Raw genomic sequence first — 25,360 nt, 5'->3', positions numbered from 1 at the left:
CCTTCACTAATAATATATAATTATAATAAATAATGGTTTAGCAAAGAGTCTATGATGGCATCAAGGGATCTGTTGCAGAATTTATGGACAAGAGGTTTTGCCAAACATACTAGGAACCAACACCCTTGTTTGGCTGCCACTCCTAAAGATTGTATGAAAAGAATTGTCTTGTCTGTTCATAAGCTCTTCAGTTATGCCATTCATGTTGATGCCTTATGCTAAACTGTTTTTTACACTTTTAATGGGCTTTAATCAAGTATATTATGAAAAGAAATTTCCCACAAGGCCCAACCAGTCATGATTTTGGAATGACAATATCTAAATTTGACTTCGGCAAAAAACGCAGCCTGCGGATTCAACCAGGAAGAACCAGGCGATGATAAATAGCATTGACAAATACAGTAAGATGATACATAATGATTCAGTCGTAGAAAGTGTGGTTTAAGGTTTACCTTCTTCAATACAAAGTATAATAAATTAGTACCTGTCTGGAACTGCCCTTTTAAGATGTGACTTGACAGCATAGTTGTCTCTGCATCTCTTGTGAACAACACAAAAAAGCTTGAGAAGCACTACTGAGAGACAGGCTTTGGCTTCGCCTAAATGATGATTTCCTTGAGTACAAATTTTGATTGTGTAGACTTTGGCCCTCATTACGACTTTGGCGGTCTTACTAGAAGACTGCCGAAGCCGCGGGCGCCACTATACTGCCAGTGCTGGCGGTATATATGGCTCCCTCTTATGACTTTTCCGCTAGGCCAGCGGACAGAAACAGTGTTTCCGTCCGCTGGCTCAGGGGAAAAGTCACATCAACATTGCAGCCGGCTCATAATCTAGCCGGCGGCAATGTTGTTGTGAGCGGGTGCAGCAGCACCTGTCGCGCATTTCACTGCCCGCAATTCGGGCAGTGAAATGCGCGATGGGGCTGTGCCTGGGGGCCCCCGCACTGCCCCTGCCAAGTGCATGTGCAGTGCAGGGGCCCCCAGGGGCATCCGAGTCCCCCTTATCGCCAGCCTTTCCATGGCAGTGTTTACCGCCATGGACAGGCTGGCAGTTGGGGATTATGATCTGGCGGTATGTTGGAAGGGCCAGCGGTATGGCAGTGGCTAATGCGCCATGGTCATAATCCACTGACGGTACACCACCAGCCTGTTGCAGTGTTACCGCTGGTGTATCGCTGGCCGCCAGGGTCTTAATGAGGCCCTTTATGTACTTCTGTTAAAAAGGAGTGCTTGTATTCCATTTTTGCCTTGTGGGAAAGATTTTGCTCAATACAGTCGGACTGAGTTGGTTACGGTGTCAAGACATTCATCAAGGTTACAGACCTGATCAGTTTAAATGAGAACATATGATAAGGCAGTTAATCTAACTTATTTTTTGGGGAAAGCATTTGGTAGAGCCTACGGGCCTTTAGGAATGATTTGTCAAGTGTTTTCGTGTTAGTAACCCCCTTTGACAAAGACTCAAGTTGAAGATGTGAACTGTGAGCATCCTTGTTACACCGCTTTACGAAGGGTTGTATGTTGTTTTCCAAACTGTAGGTTTTGTACATATATGTAATTTTATGTCTGAATATCAAGACATGCCTTGCGGGAAAGCTTAAGTGGAACACATTAGGCTTGAGTTGGTTATGGTGACAAACTAGTGATTAACGCTATAAGTTTGATCAGTTCATAGAAAATGCTATGCTAGAGTCCATACAACTAATCTTTTTATTATGAACAATTACAAAAAACGGGTATGCAATTTATTGTCAAACGTTTTGTTAAATGCAAAAGGAAATTTAAGGTAGATTATCATTTCAATGGGTTAAGGGCTGTAGACAGATATTTTGACACAGAGAATCTCACAGATTACTGCAGTAGGCAAAGGTACTGGTATAAATGTGCTCAAAATGTCTGACAGATGGAGTAGACCTCACTTATTATGTGTGAAAGTCAAACGTTGAAGCCAGTAGGTCTTTAAGGGTGAATTGTTATCACATTGTGTTAAAGGCTGTAGTCAGGTATTGTGTTAGATGCTTCTCACAGATTACCATAGTGGACAAGGTTTTGGTGCCGGTTTCCCGCCTTTGATTTTTCCCTCGGGCACTTTGATAATCTTTATCAAACCTCTCAGAGGTATTCTTTATAGTTGTTATTGTTTTTCCAACAGTCATTTTTAGTATATTTATAATGTTCTAATTGGATGCCTTAGGACTGCCTTGTGGGCAAGCTTATGCTGATTCAGAGGGCTGAGCTGGCTATGGAGAAAAGCCAGTGATAAAGATTGTAGGTCTGATTGGTTATTTGGGAAATTTATGCCAGATGGCATATATTTGATATGTTTATATTTAAACGTTATGACAAAGTCAGTCAAAATGTCCAATTTATTGTGAAAAGCACTTGTTAGCGGCTAAAGGCCTTCAAGGGAGGATTGTCATTACACTGTAATGAAAGCTGTAGACAGATATTTTGTTACAGAGAATCTCACACATTGTTGTGGTAGATAGACACTTGCAGTTGAAGTTATGTAGTATGATAATCCTTGTTTGCTCTTCTTAGGAGGGACTGTATATTGTTTTGCCAGCTGCATATTTGTATGCATATTTGTAATTTTTCTAACTGCCAGATGACTGCTATGTGAGAAAGCTTATGGTCAAAATAGTCATCCCAAGTTGGTGATGATGACAAGCGGACAGTAAAGGTTATAGGCCGGGATGTGTCATTTGGAAAGGTATGTCAGATGCTATTGGACTGGTCTGTTAATTAAGAAAATGTGTTTGACTTATTTATTGTAAAACGCATAGGTCTTTATGGTGGGTTTTTCAGTTGTCAGTGGACTGAGTTAAATACTGTAGACTTGTATGTTGTTACATGGAATGTCAGTGATTACCATAGTATGCCAGGTGTTGGCTACCCACATGACAAACTCTGCAGGTAGACTAGAACTTTGTGAATCCTGCCATTTAGAAGGGTTTGTATGTTGGTTTTCCAGCTGTCTATCGAATTTTATGAATGTGTGTCGATGGTTGTTTTTTTGTGATGGCAAGTCAATGATAAAGGTTATGGGCCTGATTGATTAATTGGAGAACGTTATGTCAGATGCCACAGGTCTGATCTGTTTATTATGAAAACAGTGAGGACAAAAGCAGTAGGCCTAGCTTATGCATGTGGAAAACATATGTTAAACTCAAAAGGCCTTTAAGGCTGCATTGTTATCACACTGTATTAAAGCCTCTAGAGAGGTATTGTGTGACATTAGTCCTCCTAAATTAACATAATAGGCAAAGGTTCTTGTGCTGGTGACTCTTTGACAAAACCATGAGGGTTGAATATATGCCCTGTGAGGATCATTGCTGGTGAAAGGGAATGTGAATCGTTTTGCCAAACATAACTATGTACATATTTCAAATTGTATCGCAGTATACTTGATGATTACCTTGTTGGAAAGCTCATGCTCAATATAGTAGGCCTGATTTGGGTATGACGAAGAGGACAATGGTTAACAGTATAAACCTGACTGATCATTAGGAAAAGTCTTATCAGTCATTAGTAAAAGTCATAGCAGATGCCATAGGTCTGATTTGTTTGTTATGAAAAATTATAACAAAAGTAGTAAGCCTAACATTTTTACTGTACAAATCATGTGTTAAAGCCAAAAGGCCTTTAAGAGTGGATCGATATTTCACTGTCAGTTCCTGTAGACAGGCATTTTGTTACATGGAATCTTAGAGATTACTGTATTAAGCAGGGATTTTAGTGTTGGTTATGTTCTTTGACGAATGCTAGAGTTTGAAGATTTGAAGTTAATCCTTGCTGGACCATATTAGGGGGCATGGCCGGTGTAGTTTTCTTCCAGGCCACTGCAATTAAAAAAACATAAACAAACTCTACATAAATATATCCAGAGCGAGTCTTTGGGTCAGCCTCCTCCTTTCTGCTCCAGTGTCATCCACATTCTGCCTATCCCTATTGCTGTGCATTGCCCAATGCAGTGGGATAGTTTATTTCTGCCATTGGCTGTATTACACTGTGAATAATGGCATTTTTCCTGATCAGTTGTAGTGAGAGTTAGTGTCTGGGTTGGTGGACAATCTTTTAGTATTTTATGGCTTTCCTCTCATATTTCCCCTTTCATTCATTCCTATGTTCTCTTTCTTTATAAGAGCATGCTGGAGATTCTCAGACAGTCTTGCCGGACTGCTTCTTTCCTGCTCGATTCATTTTCTGTGTGTTCTACCCTGTGCACTGGGAGGCCATCGTGGAATGGTGTAGTTCACAGTGTATCATTGCTAGAGTTTGAAGGTGGCTCCTTGTTTAGAAGTATTATGTTGGCCACCTTGCATCAGGACAGCAACAAAACACTTCTACACTTTAACATTGAAAAATGACTGCCAAGTGCAATGTTTAGGATATAATTTTTTTACTGCTCAAAGTTGGCCAACGCATTGTTTCTAAATGTGGCACCATAGCTATACTTTGGCGCCGGTCCCGTCAAGTGGCAAATTATTGGAGTTAAGTTTTTGGACGTGGAAACCTACTTTGCGTCAATGAGATGCAAAGTAGGCGTTCCAGTGCAAAAAATGACTCTGTGGTCTTAGCGACATATTTATCCCCCCATGCTAAAATCACGCACGTTAAGGAGGAGGGGTCACAAAATGGCGCAAAGCTTCCTTTATTTCCATGTTTAAACGCCTGGGTCAGGGCAGGCGTTAGGGTATATGTGGGCCTATTTCCATGGTGGACCATCATGGAATAAGCCCACAGGTGCCCTCCCCATGGCCCAGGGACACCCCCACCCACACCAGAGGGACAGCAGAGGATGGTGGACCCCATCCCAGGTAAGTATAGGTAAGTTTTTTTTTTTGGAGTGCCACTGGGGTCCCTGAAATGGTCTCCCTTACATGGCACTGGGTGCAATGGCCATGCCTAGAGGACAGTGGTCCCCAGTGCCGGCCATTGGGGTGGTGGGCATGACTCCCGTCTTTTCTAAGACAGGAGTCATGTGGTATGGGTGGTTTTGTATCAGAAAATGACTCTAGGCAGGTTAGAGTCATTTTTTTTTACTCTAACCTGCCTAACGCCATTTTTTGGTGCAAAACCCCCTTCTTCCATACCACCAGCTCCACCCACTAACGTCATTATTTTTTACGCTAGCCTACCCTTTGCATCGGCTTGCCCCATTCCATAAATATGGTGGCTGGCTGGTGCACAGAAATGGTGCAAGCCGGTGCAAAACTGCATTAGTGCAGTTTTGCACCAAAAAGTATAAATCAGGGCCTAAGTGCAATGCCACTGCAAGATAGATGCCTGGTGTTATTATTTCAAGTGTAGGTTTTCTGTTTAGGTGACAACATGCTTTCTTTTTTCAACCTCTATTATTTTAATGTATCTTCCACATGCTTGTTGAGAACGTTTAATGCCGTCAGGAAGCGTGTGAATGCAAGAATTTTAGTTGATGAATGGATGTATAAATGCGAGGATGACTGACATGGTGCATGTATGACTTCTTAACTGCCTAAACTCATTAGTGACTGAAGATGTACTTCCAGCTGTAAGAAATATCTACTAGCAATGCCAGTGCTTGCTTACATTGAAGGGTGTATGCTACTGCTTGTAGCAAGTGCACAGCCACTTGAGGTCTCTTAAAAAAAGTAACTGATTTTCATTGTACACAGGATTTCTGCAACACGTGCATTAACCTACAGAGATACTTATACAGAGCGCAGACCTATAACCTGCAGGTTACACACTGTGATCATAAAGCAGGCACATTTAACCTCCAAGCTGTTGTGAATCAACCATGGGACCAGAAGTAGCACACCAATCTATGTATAGAGTACATCAGTTACTTGAGCTATTTTACTAGAATTACACCCTACAACTTGCTGGACACGAATACATGTCTATCTGGTGCCTTAACCTCAAAATAAGCCAAGACACTTAACAAAACATTTTTCCTTGCTGTTTGTTTCTTTAGGGAAAGGCTATGACTCAAAAATGCATGTATATGTGTAATTACTGGCGACCAATAAGCTGAATATGACTGACTAAGCTTCTCATAACTCCGTGTCTCGAGACTCCCTCTTTCTTGGCTCCATCCATTATTGCCCACTACTCATTCAATGTGTAGGTTCTCTAAGCACATACTTTCCATTTTCAGCACGGACTTGTGCAATTGTTGAAGACCTAATTCAAGTTGATGAGTTGTAGTGATCCATTTAAAGATCATTGTCAAACAACAAATGGTGTGTCAATGTCAATGCACTTTAAGCCAATAGTTAATCATTGCTGCAAATATCACTGATGTCGAAAAGTCCATCAGTGTAAATGTATTACAAGGCCAGAGCGTCATTAAAAACAGTACCTGCTGCAAATAAGAGTCAGACTGAAGAACCATCACTGATTTGCTCTCTCTCTCTCTCTCGTTTAGCAGAACGGCATGTGAGCGCTTGGCAAATACAGTGTCTTTGGAGGTAACCCAGTTGAAGGAAAAAGCCGCCAGTTTGTCTTCTTCTTGCCCTTTTCAGAACCTGGAAATAATCGCAACACTTGGCGTTGGAGGTTTCGGACGAGTGGAGCTTGTAAGGATTCTTAAGGCATTTTATTATTAGCTGCAGTCCAATGCAATATAATAAAACACTGCTAGAGATATATTAAATGTTTGGATTCTTATATTGCATTACAGTCAAAAACATATATTTCACAAAAGATGATGGTATTTTGCAAATATGACTTCTTTTCTGTGGAATACAGGTTTAATCCAAGGGAGGCCTAGCCTTAGTCTCATGTACTTCCGTCCAGCTAATTAGTCTCTCAGCATGACACCACGTGTACACAATGACAATCTCATACTCTCATGTCACAGAACAGCACCATTGCCATGTGTTTAATCAGTACCCACTCCAGGACAGCTAAACAAAACCTGCAGACTCAATTGTATTTGTGCAGTCAGCAGCTTCAACGCGTTATGCTGTTTAATTCCAGAATATCCTTTTAACAAAGCTAAGTGTGTTTTTGTAAACTTTACATTCTTACCTAGAAATATTTCGCTTCTTGTTTGAAGGACAACCAACATTTTCCAGAATTACGTCTTGCTTTCAATAAACACTTCTCTGCTTAATATAAAGATAATTTTTACCAATTGCAGCAAAATAAAATGTTCACTTCCATGGCATATAAATATGAATATTTCGATACAACGTTATACCTATTCACTGAAAAAAACACAGTTAAAAAGAAATGTGCCAGTAATGGTCAGCAGTGGAAACAACACGCCATAAAGCACAGCAGACACCATGGTGACACATTGTTCTATTGATTGCTCTTCAAACAGTGTCAAATGTATTATCAAATGAACGCTGCCTTCACCCTAATTCCCCTGGAGAACCCCACCCTCGATGTGCCTAACTGAAATTGAGAAAACCAAGTGTAGAGTAAACATGCTAAGACTCTTCCAGATTTCAGACAGAGCCACCAGACAAAGCCAACATTTGTAATAAATCAAAAAATGTTCTAGCCCCCTCTTTTAATCTTCATCTCCACTAAATCGCACTGGCTGTAATTTGCTAACTGTCAGCCAGATTTGATGCAGATTCATCAAACAGTTCTAAAATTATAAGCAATTGAAAATGTTATTGCAGCTCACTTAAAATGTGACCCCTTGAAAGATTGGCACAAAACTTGATGTACCGGTAAAAAAAATCCAAACCTTGCACGCCTCTGTCAAATATTCACATAATATCTCTGTTAGGAAGATGAACACTTCTTTGCCCCCTTCTTTTAACTCAGCACCCTCCTTGGTGGATCTGCATGCAATTGAAATATACTAAAAGAAGGGAGTGCGAAGTCCCTGCCAAATTTTGTGCCTACCCATTAAATGATGCCAAAGTTATTCATGAATCAAAAATATTGTCACCCCCTCCCCTCCTTTTAACTTTGCACTCCCATTGACTCTCGATGAAGCCTAAAATACCTGGAATGGGTATCACTTGCTAACTGCTTCCCACATATGACACAGATTCATCACACAGCAACAAAGTTATAAGCAAATGCTAATTTAGTGCCCCTCCCCTTTAATTATAACTCCTTTATTGGTTGGGAAGCTAGCATAGGGTGGTGGTCCCTTTGGTGCCACTAAATCACCTCCATTCTTGTCTCCCAAACCCCATGCACAAGAAGCTGTGAAAGAAAAACATATTGGTGCAGGAGGTTTATCCCTTTGCCACATTTTGAAACTGGCTGCTAACTACATGAACAGTATACGATGCTTCAAGAACCAAACCAGGACGCTCGAGTCAGTGTTCTGGGCGTCCTTGCTTGTGTCCAGTATCCCCTTTACTCGTTGATATAGTAACTATTCCAATAGCGTAACAAAAAGTTTCACCCACACTGGACAAAGGATGCAATTGGATGGCTCTAGGGCTAGTTCCCTGTGCTTAAACCCCTGGATGGAATGAGGAAATCACATTAACTTTCATCTCTATTCATTCAGCCCTGCAGAGGTGCGCTGAGTAAAATATTTTGGAGTCAAGATCATGTGATAAAAGTTCAACATACGTTTATGTACTTAACACACATGTGAAAGTGTCTTTAGAGACAAAGGGTGCTATAGATGGTAGCCCCTAAGCATCCTTGCCACCGAAAAAGGAGACAGGAAAGTCAAAATAAGTTATTTTGCATGAACTCCCCTGCTTTCGGCTAGACTCTCAAACAGAGGCTAACATTTGTGCCTGAGAAGAGTTCGTGCAGAAAAACCTCCGGAATTCACCGTTGGGTAGTCATACAAGACACTTTCAAACAGAGGTGAACTCTCTTTCATTCACATGTGCCGTCATACACAAGAAATCGGGGAGTGACTCTAACGGCCTAGTTGTGTCGTACCCACACATCAGCGCATCTCAAAGGGCTATCCCGGGGAACAGTGGGATAGGGAGAGCAGTCACTGCCGCCTAACAGGAATGTGCACAAGCACAGGGAAATAAATAGATAGCCTGTGGCAATACTGAGAATGCTGAAACTTACATGGTATCCAAAATGTGGGGAATACACAATAAACAACAAAGTGTAAAGCAACGTTGTCAACAAATACAATGCAAATGGGGAGGAAATGCAATACAAAAATAAAGACCTTATCAGGCAAATCCCTAGTCACCCTCCTCTTGTATCCAAGCAAACTCCTTGGGACAACCCGAGAACCCACAGGCATCCAGAACCTGCTAACACACAACCGTCAGATGCCCCCTCGGTACGAGTAGGTCAGGATGTCAAAAGAGGAGACAAGTGCAATCAGCGGAGCACTAACTGCTACCCCACATCCCTGGAAGGACAACCACCTTCCCCTATTGGCCAATGTTACTCATCATACTTCCTGGTATACCAAAAATAACAAAATTGTGCACCATCAACAAGATGCATGCCTCCACCGGGGAAAGATCAGCGCATACTCTCAGTCAATCGCCTGTAAGAGCCAAGTAGCGCAAAATTGAAAACTCAAGTCAATTGACTGGGATAGACCACCATGCAAGTAAAACCACCCTTCGCTGGGGAACAGGGGCTCATCCGTGGCCCAATCTGACATAGTAACTGTCCGGACACCCAAGTGAAGGACCCTTGACTATCAGATACAGTCACAGTCTGAAGTGTGTCATATGGACAAAGCACCAAGTGAGGGACACTCAACCGCCAGGTACCGTCTCAGTTTGAATTGGGTCACAGAATGCATGTAGGTCAGTGTGTCAGGGAGGTGTCATACAAACCCAAAGAAACAGAAAAGAAACCACAGTAAGGAAGTATAGTCAACAAAAGGAAAGAACCTCAGCAAAGCACCTTCTGCCCTGTGGCACTTCACATGGAACATCACAAGCATCAAAAAAATAACAGAAAATGAGAAAACAAAAGCAGGATATCCCGAGGAACTGTTGTGTATGAAACATGATAGGGATGTCCCCTAAGAAACCCGAGTGGTCCCTGTCACAGGCAGATGTCTGTCACAGATGTCTGTAACAGACTGACACTTGGTTTGTCTTTGGTGCTTGGAACGAGACCATGACTCCACGGCCGGAAACGACTGCCTCGCCATGCTCCTGAAGCCACTGAAGCTCCTTGCTACCCAACATCGGACGAGCCCACGATGCTCATGATCCTGATCATGCGGAAGGTTCCGGGCCCCGCTCATGGAGCCACACTGGATGCTTGTCATCTCAGTCCAAGATGTTGCATAAGTCCCTCAAAAGAAGAAGTCCAAGAAGTCAAAGAGGTCTTCAACTTTGCCACAATAATCTAAGCTCTCGGGCGAGGTGCTGGAGCATTGGCACTCTAGGCCTCACTCCTCTGCAGAACCGGTGGCAGGCTCTGCACCTTTCTGACTTTCCAAGAGCTGAGCCGACTCCCACCCAACTAAAAGAGTTCTGTGAGTCTATGCACCTCATATTTGTGTGGCTTGACTCTGTTGGGCACTATTCAGACCCCATGGGTTCGGGGGGGGCCACCCCTAGATTCCCACCAGTAAGTTCACCCTTGGTGCTAGTTGGGCCCCTTGGATCCAGTAATGGATCTGGAACAACACCGTTTGCGATATCCTGACCTTCCTTGGCGGCCGCTACAGTACCAAGGCTCTCGTCGCCGCCGACACCTCACAGCGGTGCCTCTCCCATTGTCATTCCCATTTCCAACATGGAGTCAGAAGGACATCATCTGTCGCTGGCTCCAGCGAAGATCGAGATCACAATCTCAGAGTTGGAGCCAGTGCCTTTTTCAGTCAGCAGGCATGGGGATAGAGATAAAAGGGAGGTGTCTGAGGATCCCCATGGATGCCACCATCCCCTGGATGGCACAGGGGACACCTAGTAAGTGGAACTGGCAGATGCCAGTAGGTTAAACACCTCACTGGACACTGACTTAGTCTCTCCCCCTACCCTAGCAATGGAGGAGGGTGCTTTATTTTTCTATGATGGTGCGAAGGGCGGCTGATGTCTTGGACCTTCAGATGACCTCAGTGGCAGGCTTAGGCCTCAGAGGAGGCCTAAGCCGTACTGTCACAGGCAATTGCAGATGGCAGAGGTGTAACTAAGTTCACATTCAGATGTGGACTAGATAAGACTGAAATGTTGTTCAGAGTGATTCCATCATCTGTGGCCGTTAAGTACCACACCAGGCTGGGAACCACTGGCTTTTCGGGGATGCCCAAGATTTGTTCATGGAAATGTACTTTGATGGCTCTCGCCTTTTTGGTGAGAAGATGAACTCAGCACTGGAGTGCTTTAAGGATAGCAGAGCTGTGGCCCTGTCCACTGGCCTATCGATTGCCCCTCACCAAACCCACTGTGCCTTCCACCCCTTTCATGGCTGCGCATGGGGCTCCCAACCATGTTCATTTCCACCTAACCACCACACCCAACAGGCTTCCCAGGATTTTTCGGGACCGAAGATGTGGTTTTCACAGACTACATAGAGACACTAGCCAGAGGCCAGCCCAGTACTCCTCCAGCAGCTGCAGGATCCAAACCCGTTTAGTGTGCCGTCATACCTCCATGGTCAACCAGTGGGGGGTTAAGATACGCCATCACTTGTACCATTGGCAGTCCATAACATCCAACAAGTGGGTTATACAAATAGTCCAAAGGGGCAACTTATTCCCCTTTCTGGACACTCCTCCACCCATGTCACCCAATAATGACTGGCTGACAGAGGGCCATCTCTCCTTGCTCCATCAGGAAGTGTTGGTTTTCTTGGCCTAGTGAGCCATCAAGAAGATGCCAGCATCAGAAGTAGGTTGTGGTTGCTATTCCCTCTTCTTTCTGGTGCCCAAGAAGGACGGAGGCCTCTGTCCTATCCTAGACCTCTGCCTTTTTAACTTCCACATGAAAAAAGAAAAGTTCAAGATGCTCACCCTTGCTTAGGTCCTGCCTGTCCTGGATCTTGGAGAGTGGACGGCGACATTGGAATTGCAGGATTCATACATCCACATTCCTGTCCTGTCAGCCCACAGGTGCTATCTGCAGTTCACAGAGGACCAAGAGCACTTTCAATTCGCTGTGCTCCCTTTTGGTTTCAAAAAGTGCTCTGTGAGTGTTCACCAAGGTGACTGCAGCACATCTGTGGAGGTTGAGGGTTCCAGTATTCCCCTACATCCACAATTGGCTGTTGATGGTGAGCTCACCCCAGGCATTCTTCTCCCACCACCAGACTATGGTGGAACTCCTGCACTCGCTGGGGTTCACTATCAATGTGTCAAAGACACACCTCACTCCTTCTCAGATGTTCCCTTTTATTTGAGTATTTCTGGACTCTGCAGTTATGGGCCTATTCTCCTGAGCAGCGAGTTGGATTTCGGTGTGACTGACACAGAAGCTGTTAAGCCTGATGGCCTTCTGTATCCTGCTAACGACACATGCCTGTTGCAACCTGCAATGCCAGTGGGTACACCATCAGGGAAATCTCCTTGACATGGTCCAGATCTCAGAAGGAACTGCGATAGATCTACAGTGGTGGCTGACGAACTGCAGTTGGGTTAGTGTAAGACTCCTCTCCCTTCCTCAACCAGAGCTGATCTTAGTGACAGATGCATCACTCCTGGCCTGGGGTGGCCATCTGGGGAAGGTGGAGATCAGAGGACTCTGTTCTCTGGTGGAGTCTGGGCTCCCCATCACTCTGTTGGAGCTTCAGGCAATTCAATTGGCATTGAAAGCCTTTCTTCCCTCCTTAAGGGGAAGGCTGGTGTAGGTGTTTACAGACAACACAACCACCAGGTGATACTGCAACAAGCAGGGCTGGATGAGGTTGAGGACCCTTTATCAAGAGTCCCTGCATCTCTGGACATGGTCGAACATCAGGGCACTTCCCTAGTGGTTCAACACCTGGAGGGTGCTCTGAACGCCAGGGTGGATGTCCTCAGCTATCGATGTCTAGTGGATCATTAAAGGGCATCTCCATTCGGAAGTGGTGCAAGGTCTCTTTCAAGATTGGGGTAGCCTTAGTTAGATCTGTTTGCCACCGCTGAAAATGCAGTGTCAGCAGTTCTGTACACTGGTGTTTCCAAGGCAACTCTCTGTCTGAGGTGTTTTTCATCTCGAGTGGAGATACAGCCTTTTGTACGTCTTTCAAGTGATACCACTCTGGCCCAGAGTTCTCGAAAAAATCAGGAAAGGCCTAAGTCATTCTTGTGGTTCCAGATTGGGCAGGAGAGTCTGGTATTCTGAGCTATTGAGCATGAGCATTGGTCTTCCAGTGAAGTTGCCTTTTCGGGAGGATCGTTTGTCGCAGCAACACAGGAGGGTCCTCCACCCAAATCTGCATACCCTCCACCTTCATGCATGGAAATGAGTGGTGACACTTGACATCCTTCAACCTTCCTCCTGAAGTCTGTCAAGCTATTCTAGCAGTCAGCAGTCCCTCCACCAAGACAGTATATGCCAATCGTTTGTGGCATGGTGGGCAGCAAAGAATATGGACCTTCTCTCTACACTCTTCACTCAAGTCTTATTGTTTGTTCTACCTTTGGCCCAGCAGGGCTCTGCTCTGGCCACAGTTAAAGGTTACCTATCAGCCAGTTTGGCATTTTTGTGGTTGATAGACCAACCTCCTTTGTTCAAGTCACCTATTGTGACTATGTTCCTCAAAATCTTCCAACACAATGTTTATCTCAGGCCATTCATCATGCCCCAGTGAGATTTAAACCTGGCTTTGACCTTTTTGATGTGGGTACCCTTCGAGCTGCTTTCAACTCTCCACTCTGTTTGCTAACCAGCAAGATGGCTTTCTTGTGGTCATAACATTGGGCAGGAGGGTCAGTGAACTGCTGACATTCTCTGCGCATTCTCTGCATACCACCTTCTACCCAGAGAAGCTGATCCTTCAAATATATGCCTACTTCCTTGTAAGGGTAGTGACAACTTTACATATAGGCCAAAGCATGACCTTGCTTACCCTCTTTTCTCTGCCTCACTCTTCTAAAGGAGAGGAAGGACTCTAACACCTAGACCCAAAAAGAACATTGTTGTTCTACCTTGAACGTACCAGAGAGTTCCAGGTGGGCGATCAATTCTTTGTATATTACATAGGAGCCAAGAAAAGAAAGGCTGTCTTGAAATGGACTATCTCAAGATGGATAGTGCTCTGCATAAAGATCAGCTACGCGATGGCCAAGAAGCAACTCCTGAGGTCTTGCATGCTCATTCCACTAGCACTAAGGCTGCAACCACTGTATTAGCTAGCGGAGTTCCTAGCAAACAGCTATGTCCCAGGAGTGGGCTCCCCACGAAATAGCAGGAGCCGGCCATGGGGGGGGGGGCGGTGGTCCCCAGGGCCATTAGAGGTTCCACGAGGGGGGCCATGCAGCCCCCTCCAATGTTTACATAGCCTCGGGGTTGGTGGTCCCTGGGGCTTGGGGGTCCCATAGGGACCCCTTTTCTGGTTTTGAAGATTTGCCCTGGGGAAGGGGGTGATTCCAGAGCAGCGGGGGGCCATGCCGCTTACGCTAAGAATACAGTGTAGCCCAAGGGGTGGTGGTCCCCGGGGTGGTGGGGGGGGTCACTCTGCCCCTCACAAATACATTGCATTTTGCCCCAGGGTTGGTGGTCCCTGGGAGCGGGGAGGCCGCAGATCCCGCATGATATAAGCTCAACACCCCGGGGAGGTAGTGGTCCCCATGGCAGTGGGAGCGGGCCAGGCGGCCCCCCTCCCCACATATTACATGAAAGCCCTGGAGAGGTGGTGATCCCCAGGGGAGGGGGGGACAGGCCCCCCCGCATACAAAAAATAAGCTCCGGGGAGGTGGCGGACATTGAAAAGGGGTCAGGAGGCCCACCCTGCTGTTTTTTTTTTAAAAGCCCCCGGGACATGGCCCACCCATGGGCATTAGACTAACAAAGCACGGGAGACCACACTTTGTTTTTTTTCTGATTTTATAAGTTGAGTCGAGGATCCACTGCTTCTTCACTCGTAAAATTTTAAAAACAATGCTTTTTAGCCCGGCGGGCGGGGGGGTGGGTGGGAGGCACATCCCTTTGGTACCCTTTGGTATCCCACCAAGAGAGCTAAGGGTTCAGGGTGTTCCTACCCTGGCTCCTTTTCTTTTGTTTTTTTACTTTTTTGGGAGGACTTGGCATCAGCTGAGTCCCAAGATGGCTGACAACACTTCAACGACTTCTGTTGTTGAAGTATTATCAGCCAATCAGATCTCTGCATGAGATCGTTAAGGGTTGCAAATCCTTCGTGCCCCTAGATATACAAATTTGTTTTCCCCTTAATTTGTCAAAAACTACTGAACGGAATTACACCAAAGCAAAAAGGCATTCTTTCTGGGCCAGGACCTACCTTCCTGCCAAATTTGGTGTAATTCCGTCCAGTAGTTTTTGCGCCATTGCTTTTCAAAATCCCTATTGAAAAATGAATGGGGAAAACGTCTTTTTGGGACCTCCTTTTTTCTCAGCACCCCCTAACACAGATCACCCTGAAACTTTCCAGGCAGCAGCTAACAGGACTGACAAACGTTTTGGGAAAGTTTGATGAATATTTGTGAAGTGGCGCCAAAGATATAGGCAAGTAACAAAACACTTTTTATATGGAAACTAGGTCCTAACTATAACTACCTAGTGGTGACTGCCACTAGGTAATATATATATATATATATATATATATATATATATATATATACACACACACACACACACACAAACCTAGCCCAGGACAAGAAGCAAGACAACACAGGGTGGGTGGGAGGATATGGGGGACTATGATGATCAGGAAATTATGGTATGTTATATTAATTTGTATAGCGCACTAATCACCTAAGAGGGTACCCAGGTGCTTGAAATTGTGTTTAGTTCTGTGGTCCCCAAGGTGCTTGTATGAAGAGCCAAGTCTTCAGCTTCTTGTGGAACTCAAATGTGAGGAGGAGGCTGTGATGTGTAGAGGGAGGTCGTTCCATATCTTGGGTGCAATATAAGAGAACGAGGGACCTCAAGTTTTGACTTTGCGGATGTTTGAATGTATACAAGTGAGGCAGAGCGTAGGTTTCTAGTGTGTTGGTGAAAGTATATGCGTTTTTTCAGGTATTCTGGACCTGTGCTGTGCTGTGTAGGGCTTTGTATTTGTGCGTGAGAAGTCTGAATTGGCTGCGCTTGTGAATGGGGAACCAGTGAAGCTTTTTGAGGTATGGTGTGGTGTGGGTGCGGCGTGGGAGGTTGGGCATGAGCTTTGCAGTGATGTTCTGGATGTTCTGGAGCCTGTGTAGCAGTTGTTTGGAGATTCCGGCGTAGAGAGTGTCTCTGTAGTCTAGCCTGCTGGTGATGGGTGCTTGCGTGATGGTCAGTTCGGTGTTTTGAGGCAACCATTTGAGATTTTTCGCAGCATGCATAGGATGTGGAAACAGGAGGTGCACACTGTGTTGACTTGAGATGTCATGTTGAGCTTGTCGTCCAGTCTGCTATCATGGTCATGCAATTGGTGAAGTTGATTCTGGCTGTGGTTGTTTTGTCAATGAGGAAGAGGATGGTTCGGGTGCTATCAGCCTAGGAGAGGCAGCACACAAAACACAGAGGGCAGGTGGGAGAGGCAGGGACAGCACAACACACCATAGAAGGCAGTCAGGAGGAGCAGGGGCAGCACATGGACCACAGTGGGGGTGGGCAGGGGCAGCAAGATGACCGTGGAGAGCAGGTGAGGGGATAGAGGCATCACAATGGACCACTGAGGACAGGTGAGGGAGTAGATGTTGAACATGGAACACAAAGGGCTAGCAGGAGGCAAAAGGGTAGCAAGCTGACCACGGAGGGAAGGCAGGTGGGGTAGGAGCAGAAAATCAGACCAAAGAGGGCAGGTGGTAGGAGCAGAGGCAGCAAGCTGACCATGGAGGGCAGGCAGGAGGGGCATGGGCATTTCCTTTCACATGTGTCCTTTTTCCTGTCTACACTGACTAGTCCATCATCTGCTAAAACACCTCACCAGACCTAAACTGACTGCTGCTCTTTCCCCATAAATAGGGAGGTGAGAACACCTATTTTTCTACACCAGAGTCAGCGCAGCAGTGGCACTAGGCTTCCCAACATCCACCCATACCTGTACAAAACCACCTGCATTTCAATTCACATGTCTCTCTTAAGCCCCTCAAGCTCTTCACCACTGGACTTATCTGCTCTGCCTGTTACCAAGCTGCCTGTGACAGCGTTTATCATTCTAGCTCCCCCACGTGCACTTCAAGATTCAGAACCTCGGGTCAATGCTTAGTAATAACATATGCTCCTTTAGCACCATCCCCAACCTGTGCCAAAAGGCAACTATGAACAACCAGGCTCTCTCTTTCCTCAGTTCATTGACGTCCTTTAGTAAGAATAATTTTTAAAAGTCCTAACCAATAATGACCAGCAGTTTTTCCGTGGCCTGTCAGGTCTTGCCACCTCTTTCTCGTCCTTAACAGACCACCCAGGATTTTGCAATTTTGCGATGTGCACCAAAATTGTGAAAGAAAATCTTGTGATTTTTTACAAAAGCTCTGGAAAAATCACAAAAAAATGTGAAGCTTATTTGTCCCTCTTTTTATTGACCCTGCGATGCCGCGTTGTCAATAAAGAACAATGAGCAGAAAAGATGTGTTTTTATTCCCTCTTGCCTGTACTATGACGGTACTTTGAGTCTCCTGGGAGCAGAGCCTGCCTCGAAATACCCTTGCAAAAAAAGAGAAAGACTCCTGGAGACCAGTGTTAAGAAGGTGAGGGTCCCCACCCCACCTTGGCAGTCTTTCTTCTGGTCCCCAGTCGCCTGACTGGCATCCATCATTCTGCCCTTCCCTACCGCCCTGCCCTTGGCATCTTCCGACTTTGCTTCTTGCGCCCGCCTAAATAACATTTATTTCCAGGCCCACTGCTCTTCCGTTCCATTTTCTTTTAGTTTTCACGCCCCTCTCCTTTCACCTTTCTACTTACCCTAAACCCCCTGCACCACCAAGCAGCCTGAAATACATGCTTCCACATGGGGCCATTACAGTAACCCCTCCACCCTCCTCCCACAGTACATTAAGATGGGAGGAGGATGCAACGGTGTGCATTACCAGCTCCCTCCAGAAGCATGTGTGTCTTGCTAGAAAACAATATGTCAGGAAGGTGCCAAAGAGAGCACACATTTGTAAACTGTATTCTGCACTCTATCTATCTGGTATCAGACATCTTGTTCGACAGCTCTTTCTGGCTGCACTGTCCTAGTTTTCTGGCGGGGCCACAGTGTTTATTTTGCCTGTCAGAAAAATATCACAGGTTTTGGTTTTTGGCAGCAATTTTCTTGTTTTGCAGTCACAAAATTTGTCAAACCAAGCTGCAATTTCCTGTGGACTCTGCCTTACGTTTAGCTGGGCCCAGGACAACCGCCAATCACGGAGATGGCATCAAAATAAACCACGATTTACCTTCACAAGTGCACTAACACATTAAACTTGTTGTGGAGCGCCAACAGTTAAACATGGAAGAACCACAGCAAAAAGTCATACATTCTACACAAAGGAAACTTAACCTCACTGGCTGTACTCGCAAAGCCAATAAAAGTTGTATTTAAGGCACTTGAACAAAAAAACGGTGTTATCTCAAGCAGTAATCAGAATTATTTGTGCTTTCAGAATATGCAGTGCACCATGGTATCCCCCTCTACTTCACAGTGTCCTGAGGAGCCAGATACTTGTGACATGTCATGCAATTGATGATCTGCCCAACCTCTTTTTCAATGAGGTTGCGTAGCACAATGAGCTTTTGCACAGTCAGTAACTTGTGACCCATTCATGAAGTCTTCGAAGTCTTCCAGACAGTCCCGCTAGCGGAGGCCCATGCCTCCTCTTGACACAAGGGTGAGTGGTTACAGCGGGCGCAGGAATGAAACCCCCAGTATGGCGGGACTGCACATGTTCAGCGCCATGAATGCAGTCCCATCCGTGTTGTGGCCTGTGCGTCGTGCTGAGTCTGGTCACGTGGACATGTCGTGTTCATCAACACTAGTGTCAGCGAGTCGTGGCGTGAGGGAGGTGTCTTGTGACTTCCCTCTAGTTCTTGCAGCTCAATGGCTGAGCTGCCTCACTTCAAGATGGCCTCCGAGAAGACTTTAATCTTGATTTACTGCAAGATTTGTATTACATTCTGCAGAGGCTGTGGAGTCGAGCTTCTTACCTCCTGCTGGGCGCTGCTGCTGGGGGCTGAACTACGAGTAGAGGTTGCTGGGGTGGGCTTCCTGTGCCTCTTCCTGGAATTTGAAGCATCTTCAAACAATCTGGGTGGGCTCCCAATTTCACGCTATGGCAGTGCTGGCGACACACTGTGGGCCTGGGCCGCGTTGCATGCAGATGCACCCAGGCTGGGTGCCCAGCGTCGCGTATTTCTTAAAGGTTAACCTTCGTCGCCAGTTGACATGTCGTGCAAGAAAAACTACGGCACACAAAGGTAGGTTTCTCTTGCTTTATTTCTCCACTCACCTACATGCAGCCTTTCCTTTTCTCTCTGTCCCCTCCCTTTACTTTTCAGGCGCTCAGCCCTTGATGGACATATTTTTGTCCTTGAGGTCCTAGCGCTCTCTGGTCACGTTCACGGGTTTTGCCGCAACACTACAACTTGGAAGGCAATAGTTCAAGAAAACCTAAATGCAAACGATAAACCACAGATTATTTGGACACTCAGCACTCTTCAAGACTGCACAAGGACTCTTCCATTACCTTATGTCTCAGGATTCCTGTGCATGCCACGTTGACTTTAACATTACAGCTCCACTTTTAAAGGGTACAAGGTCACAGGTATCAACTGCGACTTTAACTGACCTGAGGTTTGCTAAGATCTGGCAAATAAGTGACAGCACCGGGTCTACATGCCCAGGGCCAAAGTATTGAGCATATAAATCGTACAGAACCAGCACATTCTTTTTCTACGTGTGTGCAACCTACGGGACCAGCTGCATTTAGGAACCATATTGTTTATGTATGTATTTGTTTATTTAATTTAATTTCAATTTATTTCATTATTTATAACGCACATCATCGCTCATGGAGTAGAGTCTCCAAGGCGCAAGACAGCGGATTCTGCCATGCAGTCCTAATTATACTGGCTACAGGGGGAACAAGGAGGTCGTCAGTTGTTTTCCGAATTTAAGAAGAATACATTTTGTGCAGGATGCATTCAGCTTTAAATTAAATTGGCTTGACAACAGGAAGCCAGTGGAGTTGCTTTCTATATTCTGACACGTGCAAACCTTTTGAGTAGAAAAGAGTTCTGACAATAGCATTTTAGCATTTTGGATGTGATGTAGGTGAAAGATGCTATTTTGTGGCAGACCATCGAAGATGGTATTGTAGAATCAAACTTAACTAACTAAAAGCCTTGGCTCATGCAATTTTATGAAAGAAAACGAGAAGAAGAATTCGTCCTAGTGTGCTCTGGAAGCGAGCCTTGGTGTCACTGAGCATTTGATGTGAGCATCCACATGTATGTGGTGAACCACATCCTACATAATAAGACTATGCAGATGATGGCTAGAGAGTAGGACGTCACAGAGGATTTCTCATAAAATACTATTAACCGCATTAAGTAGCCACCTTTGGCATATAAAATGCAGCAAATCTTGAAGTTACTGCTTTAATTTTGGTCTTGCTAACCCAGCGACGAATCTCTCCCTACAACTTACCACATACATTTCTTTACTGGTAAGTCTTTGCATTACACTCTTAACAGTACTTGAACGCATTTTTGCTGATAGTTAGAAATACAAACTGAGGAATGTATTTAAATTCAGTGTCTGTGTGGAAGCCAAAACCTTACAGCTTGTTTGTACATCAAAAGGTAGTGAGGGATCGATAGAGCTGAAATCGCTAAATCACCACAAAATTGTATAATGTAGTTTAGTATAGTTTTTGTTTGTTTGAAGGGTGTGGTTTATTGAGTATATATTTCTGTAAATTTGCAGGTTAAAGTGAAGAATGAAAACATTACTTTTGCATTGAAGTGCATAAAGAAGAAACAAATTGTGGATAACAGACAGCAGGAACATATCCATTCCGAAAAGAAAATTCTAGAAACTGCGTGTTCCCCCTTTATTGTAAAGTAAGTGAATGTGACGAGTTTCACAATAGCCTTATGCAATTTTAATCTACACCATGGATCAAACAAAAGTACTACCATGCAATCGAATACAGAAAGCACAAATGAACGTCTCAGAAGAAAACAACGATATGCCGATATGTTGGGCTATGAAGAACTTTATTCTTAGATTTCATTATTTCGAAGTTACATTCCATCTCTATCAAACCAACTGCATCGGCATAAGGGCCTGGTGTACATAGCCTCTTTGCAGTCCCAAACCCAGATATGGCCACAAAATGTCTTTCAACAATTCACAAACACCTTTTTAGGTTAGAACAGCCTTCCTAAGAAAGGCTTTTGCGACCCTTTCTAGGCCTCAAATAAAGCAGGGCTCTGAATGGGCGTCCTCTTCCCATTTACGTGCTGCATAGGTATGTGTCACTGGTTTGAGATCGCATTCTGGTCTCAAACCATTGATCAGTTATCGACCAAGAGTTGGAGTGGTCGCAGTTTCACAAAGGGGAAGCTTTCTCCTGGGAGTTTTTTATTTTAATTAGGCTATTCAGTTCTCATAGTGCACAATGTTCTTCTAGCCATAGTGCCCGCCGAAGCAGGCTGCACTGGCCATTAAGGTCCACATTAAGGTCCACATTTCTTGTTAATGCAGTGATTGATTGATTGTTATAGTGCACTGCCTTCAGCTAAGGACAATAATGCTGGAAGCGGCCCTTGATGGCCTGCATAGCCCATGGGCTCCAGGGATGCTTACGAACATAGGAATGCCGTGACTTCCGATGAGGACATAGGAGTGGCTAAGGGCCGTAGTGGCTGGCACACACCTTCTGCTTCAACATTCCAATTCTTTTCTTTCCTTTTCTACATTTTTAATTAAGGACATTGTGTACGCAGTGGGTTTAATGTTCTAACATAATTATCGACGGTCTCTATCAGTCATTAAATTCCTACTCTTTCGGTACTAGCACTAGTCAGCAGATCAGACATGTACCTCAGGGACAGGAATTTAACAACTGTTAAACTTGCATTGCACATTCATGAACTGTAGATAATTCATCGGGGATTGGTCACTCAGTTCGATTGTGTTTGCAGTTGTCTGTATGTGTTATGTTGTGTATTGTATACAGAGGGAGATGTTTGGAGTCCAGAAGTGTGTGGTGCTGAGGTACATCAAAACGTTCTATAAGAGAATATATAATACATTTTGCTGGTTTTTAGCAATAATGGAGCATTTTGTTCAGAACTACCCTGCAGAGATATCTTGTTTTCATAGTCTATGGATCATATAAATCAGTTTCTACTTATCACGTGTAACCATGCATTTAATTTTTGGGAAGCTTCATAAAGCAACTTGTTTTGACTTTGAATTATGTCAGAGCACTGTTGATGTATCACAGTCTCTATGCTGTGATGGGGTCGGAGGCTACAGTCCAGTTGATGAACAGAATTGTTGCAGTCCAATGTACTTCAATTCTGTTCAATCACAACCTCCAGGGTGCTTGAAGTTCAGCTGAAGGCTTGGGCTCTTTTGTGAAGCAGTGCTTCTACAGCCTCCATGCTGAATTCTTTGAAAGGTTTTGGTTAATGGTATATGGCTTTGTCTGGGATCTATGTGTGACCTGACTAAGGCCCTCATTCCATAGTATAAGAGGACTGCAAAGCAAGCGGCAGGTGAATGGAAAGAAACTAAATTACTGACATGCAACATTCTGGCCCGATTCGCCCTTTGGTGGCTCCTGAAGTTGCTGAACTCGTGGCTAGGGTAGAAAGGTCAGTCTTTGCACTACTGTGATTGTGGCCTTTGGGGGCTAGGATTGTTCTGCATTCTATTTGCTGCTTTACATGAAGCAGTTTTTCTGTGCACATGCATACTTGAAAAATCAATTACATAAATTGTCTGTAGGGTTTCCAGTTTTCACTTAAAACCGATTTTAACCAATAAAACACCAAATAGGAGAATGATTGCAGTAGAAATGCAGTCTCTACCCCCAAAGCACTTTTTTGTATAATCCCATTGTGACTCTTTTGGGCCATGGTAAGCCAACTAATATGTCCTTTTGACCATCCACAAGGTCCCAGGAATCCCTGGACCTACTTCCACGCCCTCTTTGAGAGAATGGCTCACCTCATGTGGATTCAGCGCTCTGTTCACTGCACATTTCTGTGGGTTGGCAAACAGACTGACAACTGAATTATAAGCTGGTCCTAGTGCAGAGGAAGAGGCATTACCATAACGTGACCCTCCTTCACTGAGTTTGGGGCACATCTTTGCTTTCCGAAAACTGGGATATCAAGATTGTGGCAACGCAGATCACTGTGCATACAATACTGCCTCTAGAATTAATATCCTCCCGTAAACGCTGTACCTAACACTCCTTTTCTCTGGTGTATGTCATGATGGTTTAAATAGCCTTCTCATCGAAGCTGTATCCCATTATACAGAAGGATGAATACCATTTCATGAACATCTTCATTGACCAAGAACAGGCTTAGAAAAGGTTCATATGCCTGTTTTGCTGAAATTGAGGTGCCTATTGAGCATATATTAACTATAAGAATACAGACAGTGCAGCTTAGAAACACAAAGATACAGCTACTACTCTGTGTTTTTAAGTATCTGCTGGGGAGAGGATGATTTGAGCAAAAAGTAGTACATAGACCCATTTTGGGCATACATGCTGAATAAGAGCATATACATTTTATCTACCCAGCATAATAAATGTGAATTTTCATTCATATTGCCACCATGTCATAATGAGGCTTGAAAACCTACGGTTGTGAAAGAAGACATAGGGGGTCATTCTGACCCGGGCGGTCGACGAACGCGGAAGCACCGCCAACAGGCTGGCGGTGCTTCCTGGGCCATTCTGACCGCGGCAGTAAAGCCGCGGTCAGAAAAGGGGAACCGGCGGTTTTCCGCCGGTTTACCCCTGGCCCAGGGAATCCTCCATGGCGGCGCTGCTTGCAGCGCCGCCATGGGGATTCCGACCCCCTTCCCGCCATCCTGTTCCTGGCGGTTTTTACCGCCAGGAACAGGATGGCGGGAATGGGTGTCGTGGGGCCCCTGGGGGCCCCTGCACTGCCCATGCCACTGGCATGGGCAGTGCAGGGGCTCCCTAACAGGGCCCCACAAAGATTTTTAGTGTCTGCTTTGCAGACACTGAAAATCGCAACGGGTGCCACTGCACCCGTCGCACCCCTGCAAATCCGCCGGCTCCATTCGGAGCCGGCTTCCTCTTTGCAGGGGCTTTCCCGCTGGGCCGGCGGGCGATCTTTTGGAGAAAGCGTGAAAGTCAGAATGACCGCCGCGGTCATTTGACCGCGGTGCGGTCTTTTGGCGGTCTCCGCCCGGCGGGTGCCGCCCGCCGCCTGCCAGGGTCGGAATGACCCCCAAAGTTATCAACAGAATCACCTGCATTGATATATTTATTGGTATCATCTTAAGCTGTGCTCGTTCTTTTACCCAGGACAGAAAATGCAATCGAACAGTAATTGCTGCCTAGAACACAAAGATAAAGTGTACTTGGCAACTTTTGCACATGCTTGGAAGGGCACAATCCCTGCACTGCTTTTAAATAAAGGCCCATAAGCTTGGTAAAATTCAATTTTTAGTGGCTCTGGTGCTGGCAAATAAAGGTCCTATGCTTGGTAAAATTCAGTTCTCAGTGGCCCATGTGCTGGCTTTCATATAAACACAAAGATAAAGTGTACTGGGCAACTTTTGCACATACCTTGAAGGAGCACAATCCCTGCACTGCTTTTAAATTATTTTTAGTGGCCCTTGTGCTGGCAAATAAAGGTCCACATGCTTGGTAAAATTAAATTCTCAGTGGCCCATGTGCTGGCTTTTATATAAACCCAAAATCTCATAGGCATGGTCCAACAATATATAGTAAACTTCATTCATGATAAGAACTGCACAATCAAACAATTCAAAACATCCTGCACAGCATCAGAGTTTGCTGTCACTAAAGACCGTGTAGCTAATAATCTGCATATTATTCCTTAGGAGCTATCTCCCATATGATCATGTAGGCTTGAAATATACCTGGATCAGACTACTACCATATTTATTCACCCATTTCTGTCTTCTTATCTAGCGACAAATAACATGACAGTGTGACACTGGCGAGCAATAACAGAGCTCTGAGCACCCAACAATATATATCTGATGTCCCAAGTAGAAAATCTTAATTCAGTCAATCTTTGTCATTTTTCTGAAGAGTAAAGCAGCAGCAAGGTGTTGTAAATGTACACCAGTGAGCTTTTATTTACTGCAATCAAAACATAATGGGTGCAAACATATCCCCATCCACTTGCATC

The 25,360-nt window shown here is 44.9% G+C and overlaps 1 protein-coding gene across 1 annotated transcript in view; it reads left to right on the top strand.

Annotated features, from left to right (window-relative positions):
• Window positions 1–25,360, top strand: part of PRKG2 (protein kinase cGMP-dependent 2) — a 791,389-nt gene that overhangs the window by 512,216 nt on the left and 253,813 nt on the right. The window contains exons 11-12 of the mRNA XM_069237440.1: window positions 6,415–6,565; window positions 20,907–21,043. Of these exons, the coding sequence (XP_069093541.1) occupies window positions 6,415–6,565; window positions 20,907–21,043 (288 nt within the window). The remainder of the gene's footprint in view (window positions 1–6,414; window positions 6,566–20,906; window positions 21,044–25,360) is intronic.

The sequence above is a fragment of the Pleurodeles waltl genome, chromosome 1_2 (assembly GCF_031143425.1).
Source record: "Pleurodeles waltl isolate 20211129_DDA chromosome 1_2, aPleWal1.hap1.20221129, whole genome shotgun sequence".
In the NCBI taxonomy this organism is placed as follows: domain Eukaryota; kingdom Metazoa; phylum Chordata; class Amphibia; order Caudata; family Salamandridae; genus Pleurodeles; species Pleurodeles waltl.
The sequence above is the reverse complement of the archived record's forward strand: the minus strand, read 5'-3'. Positions and strand labels throughout refer to the sequence as shown.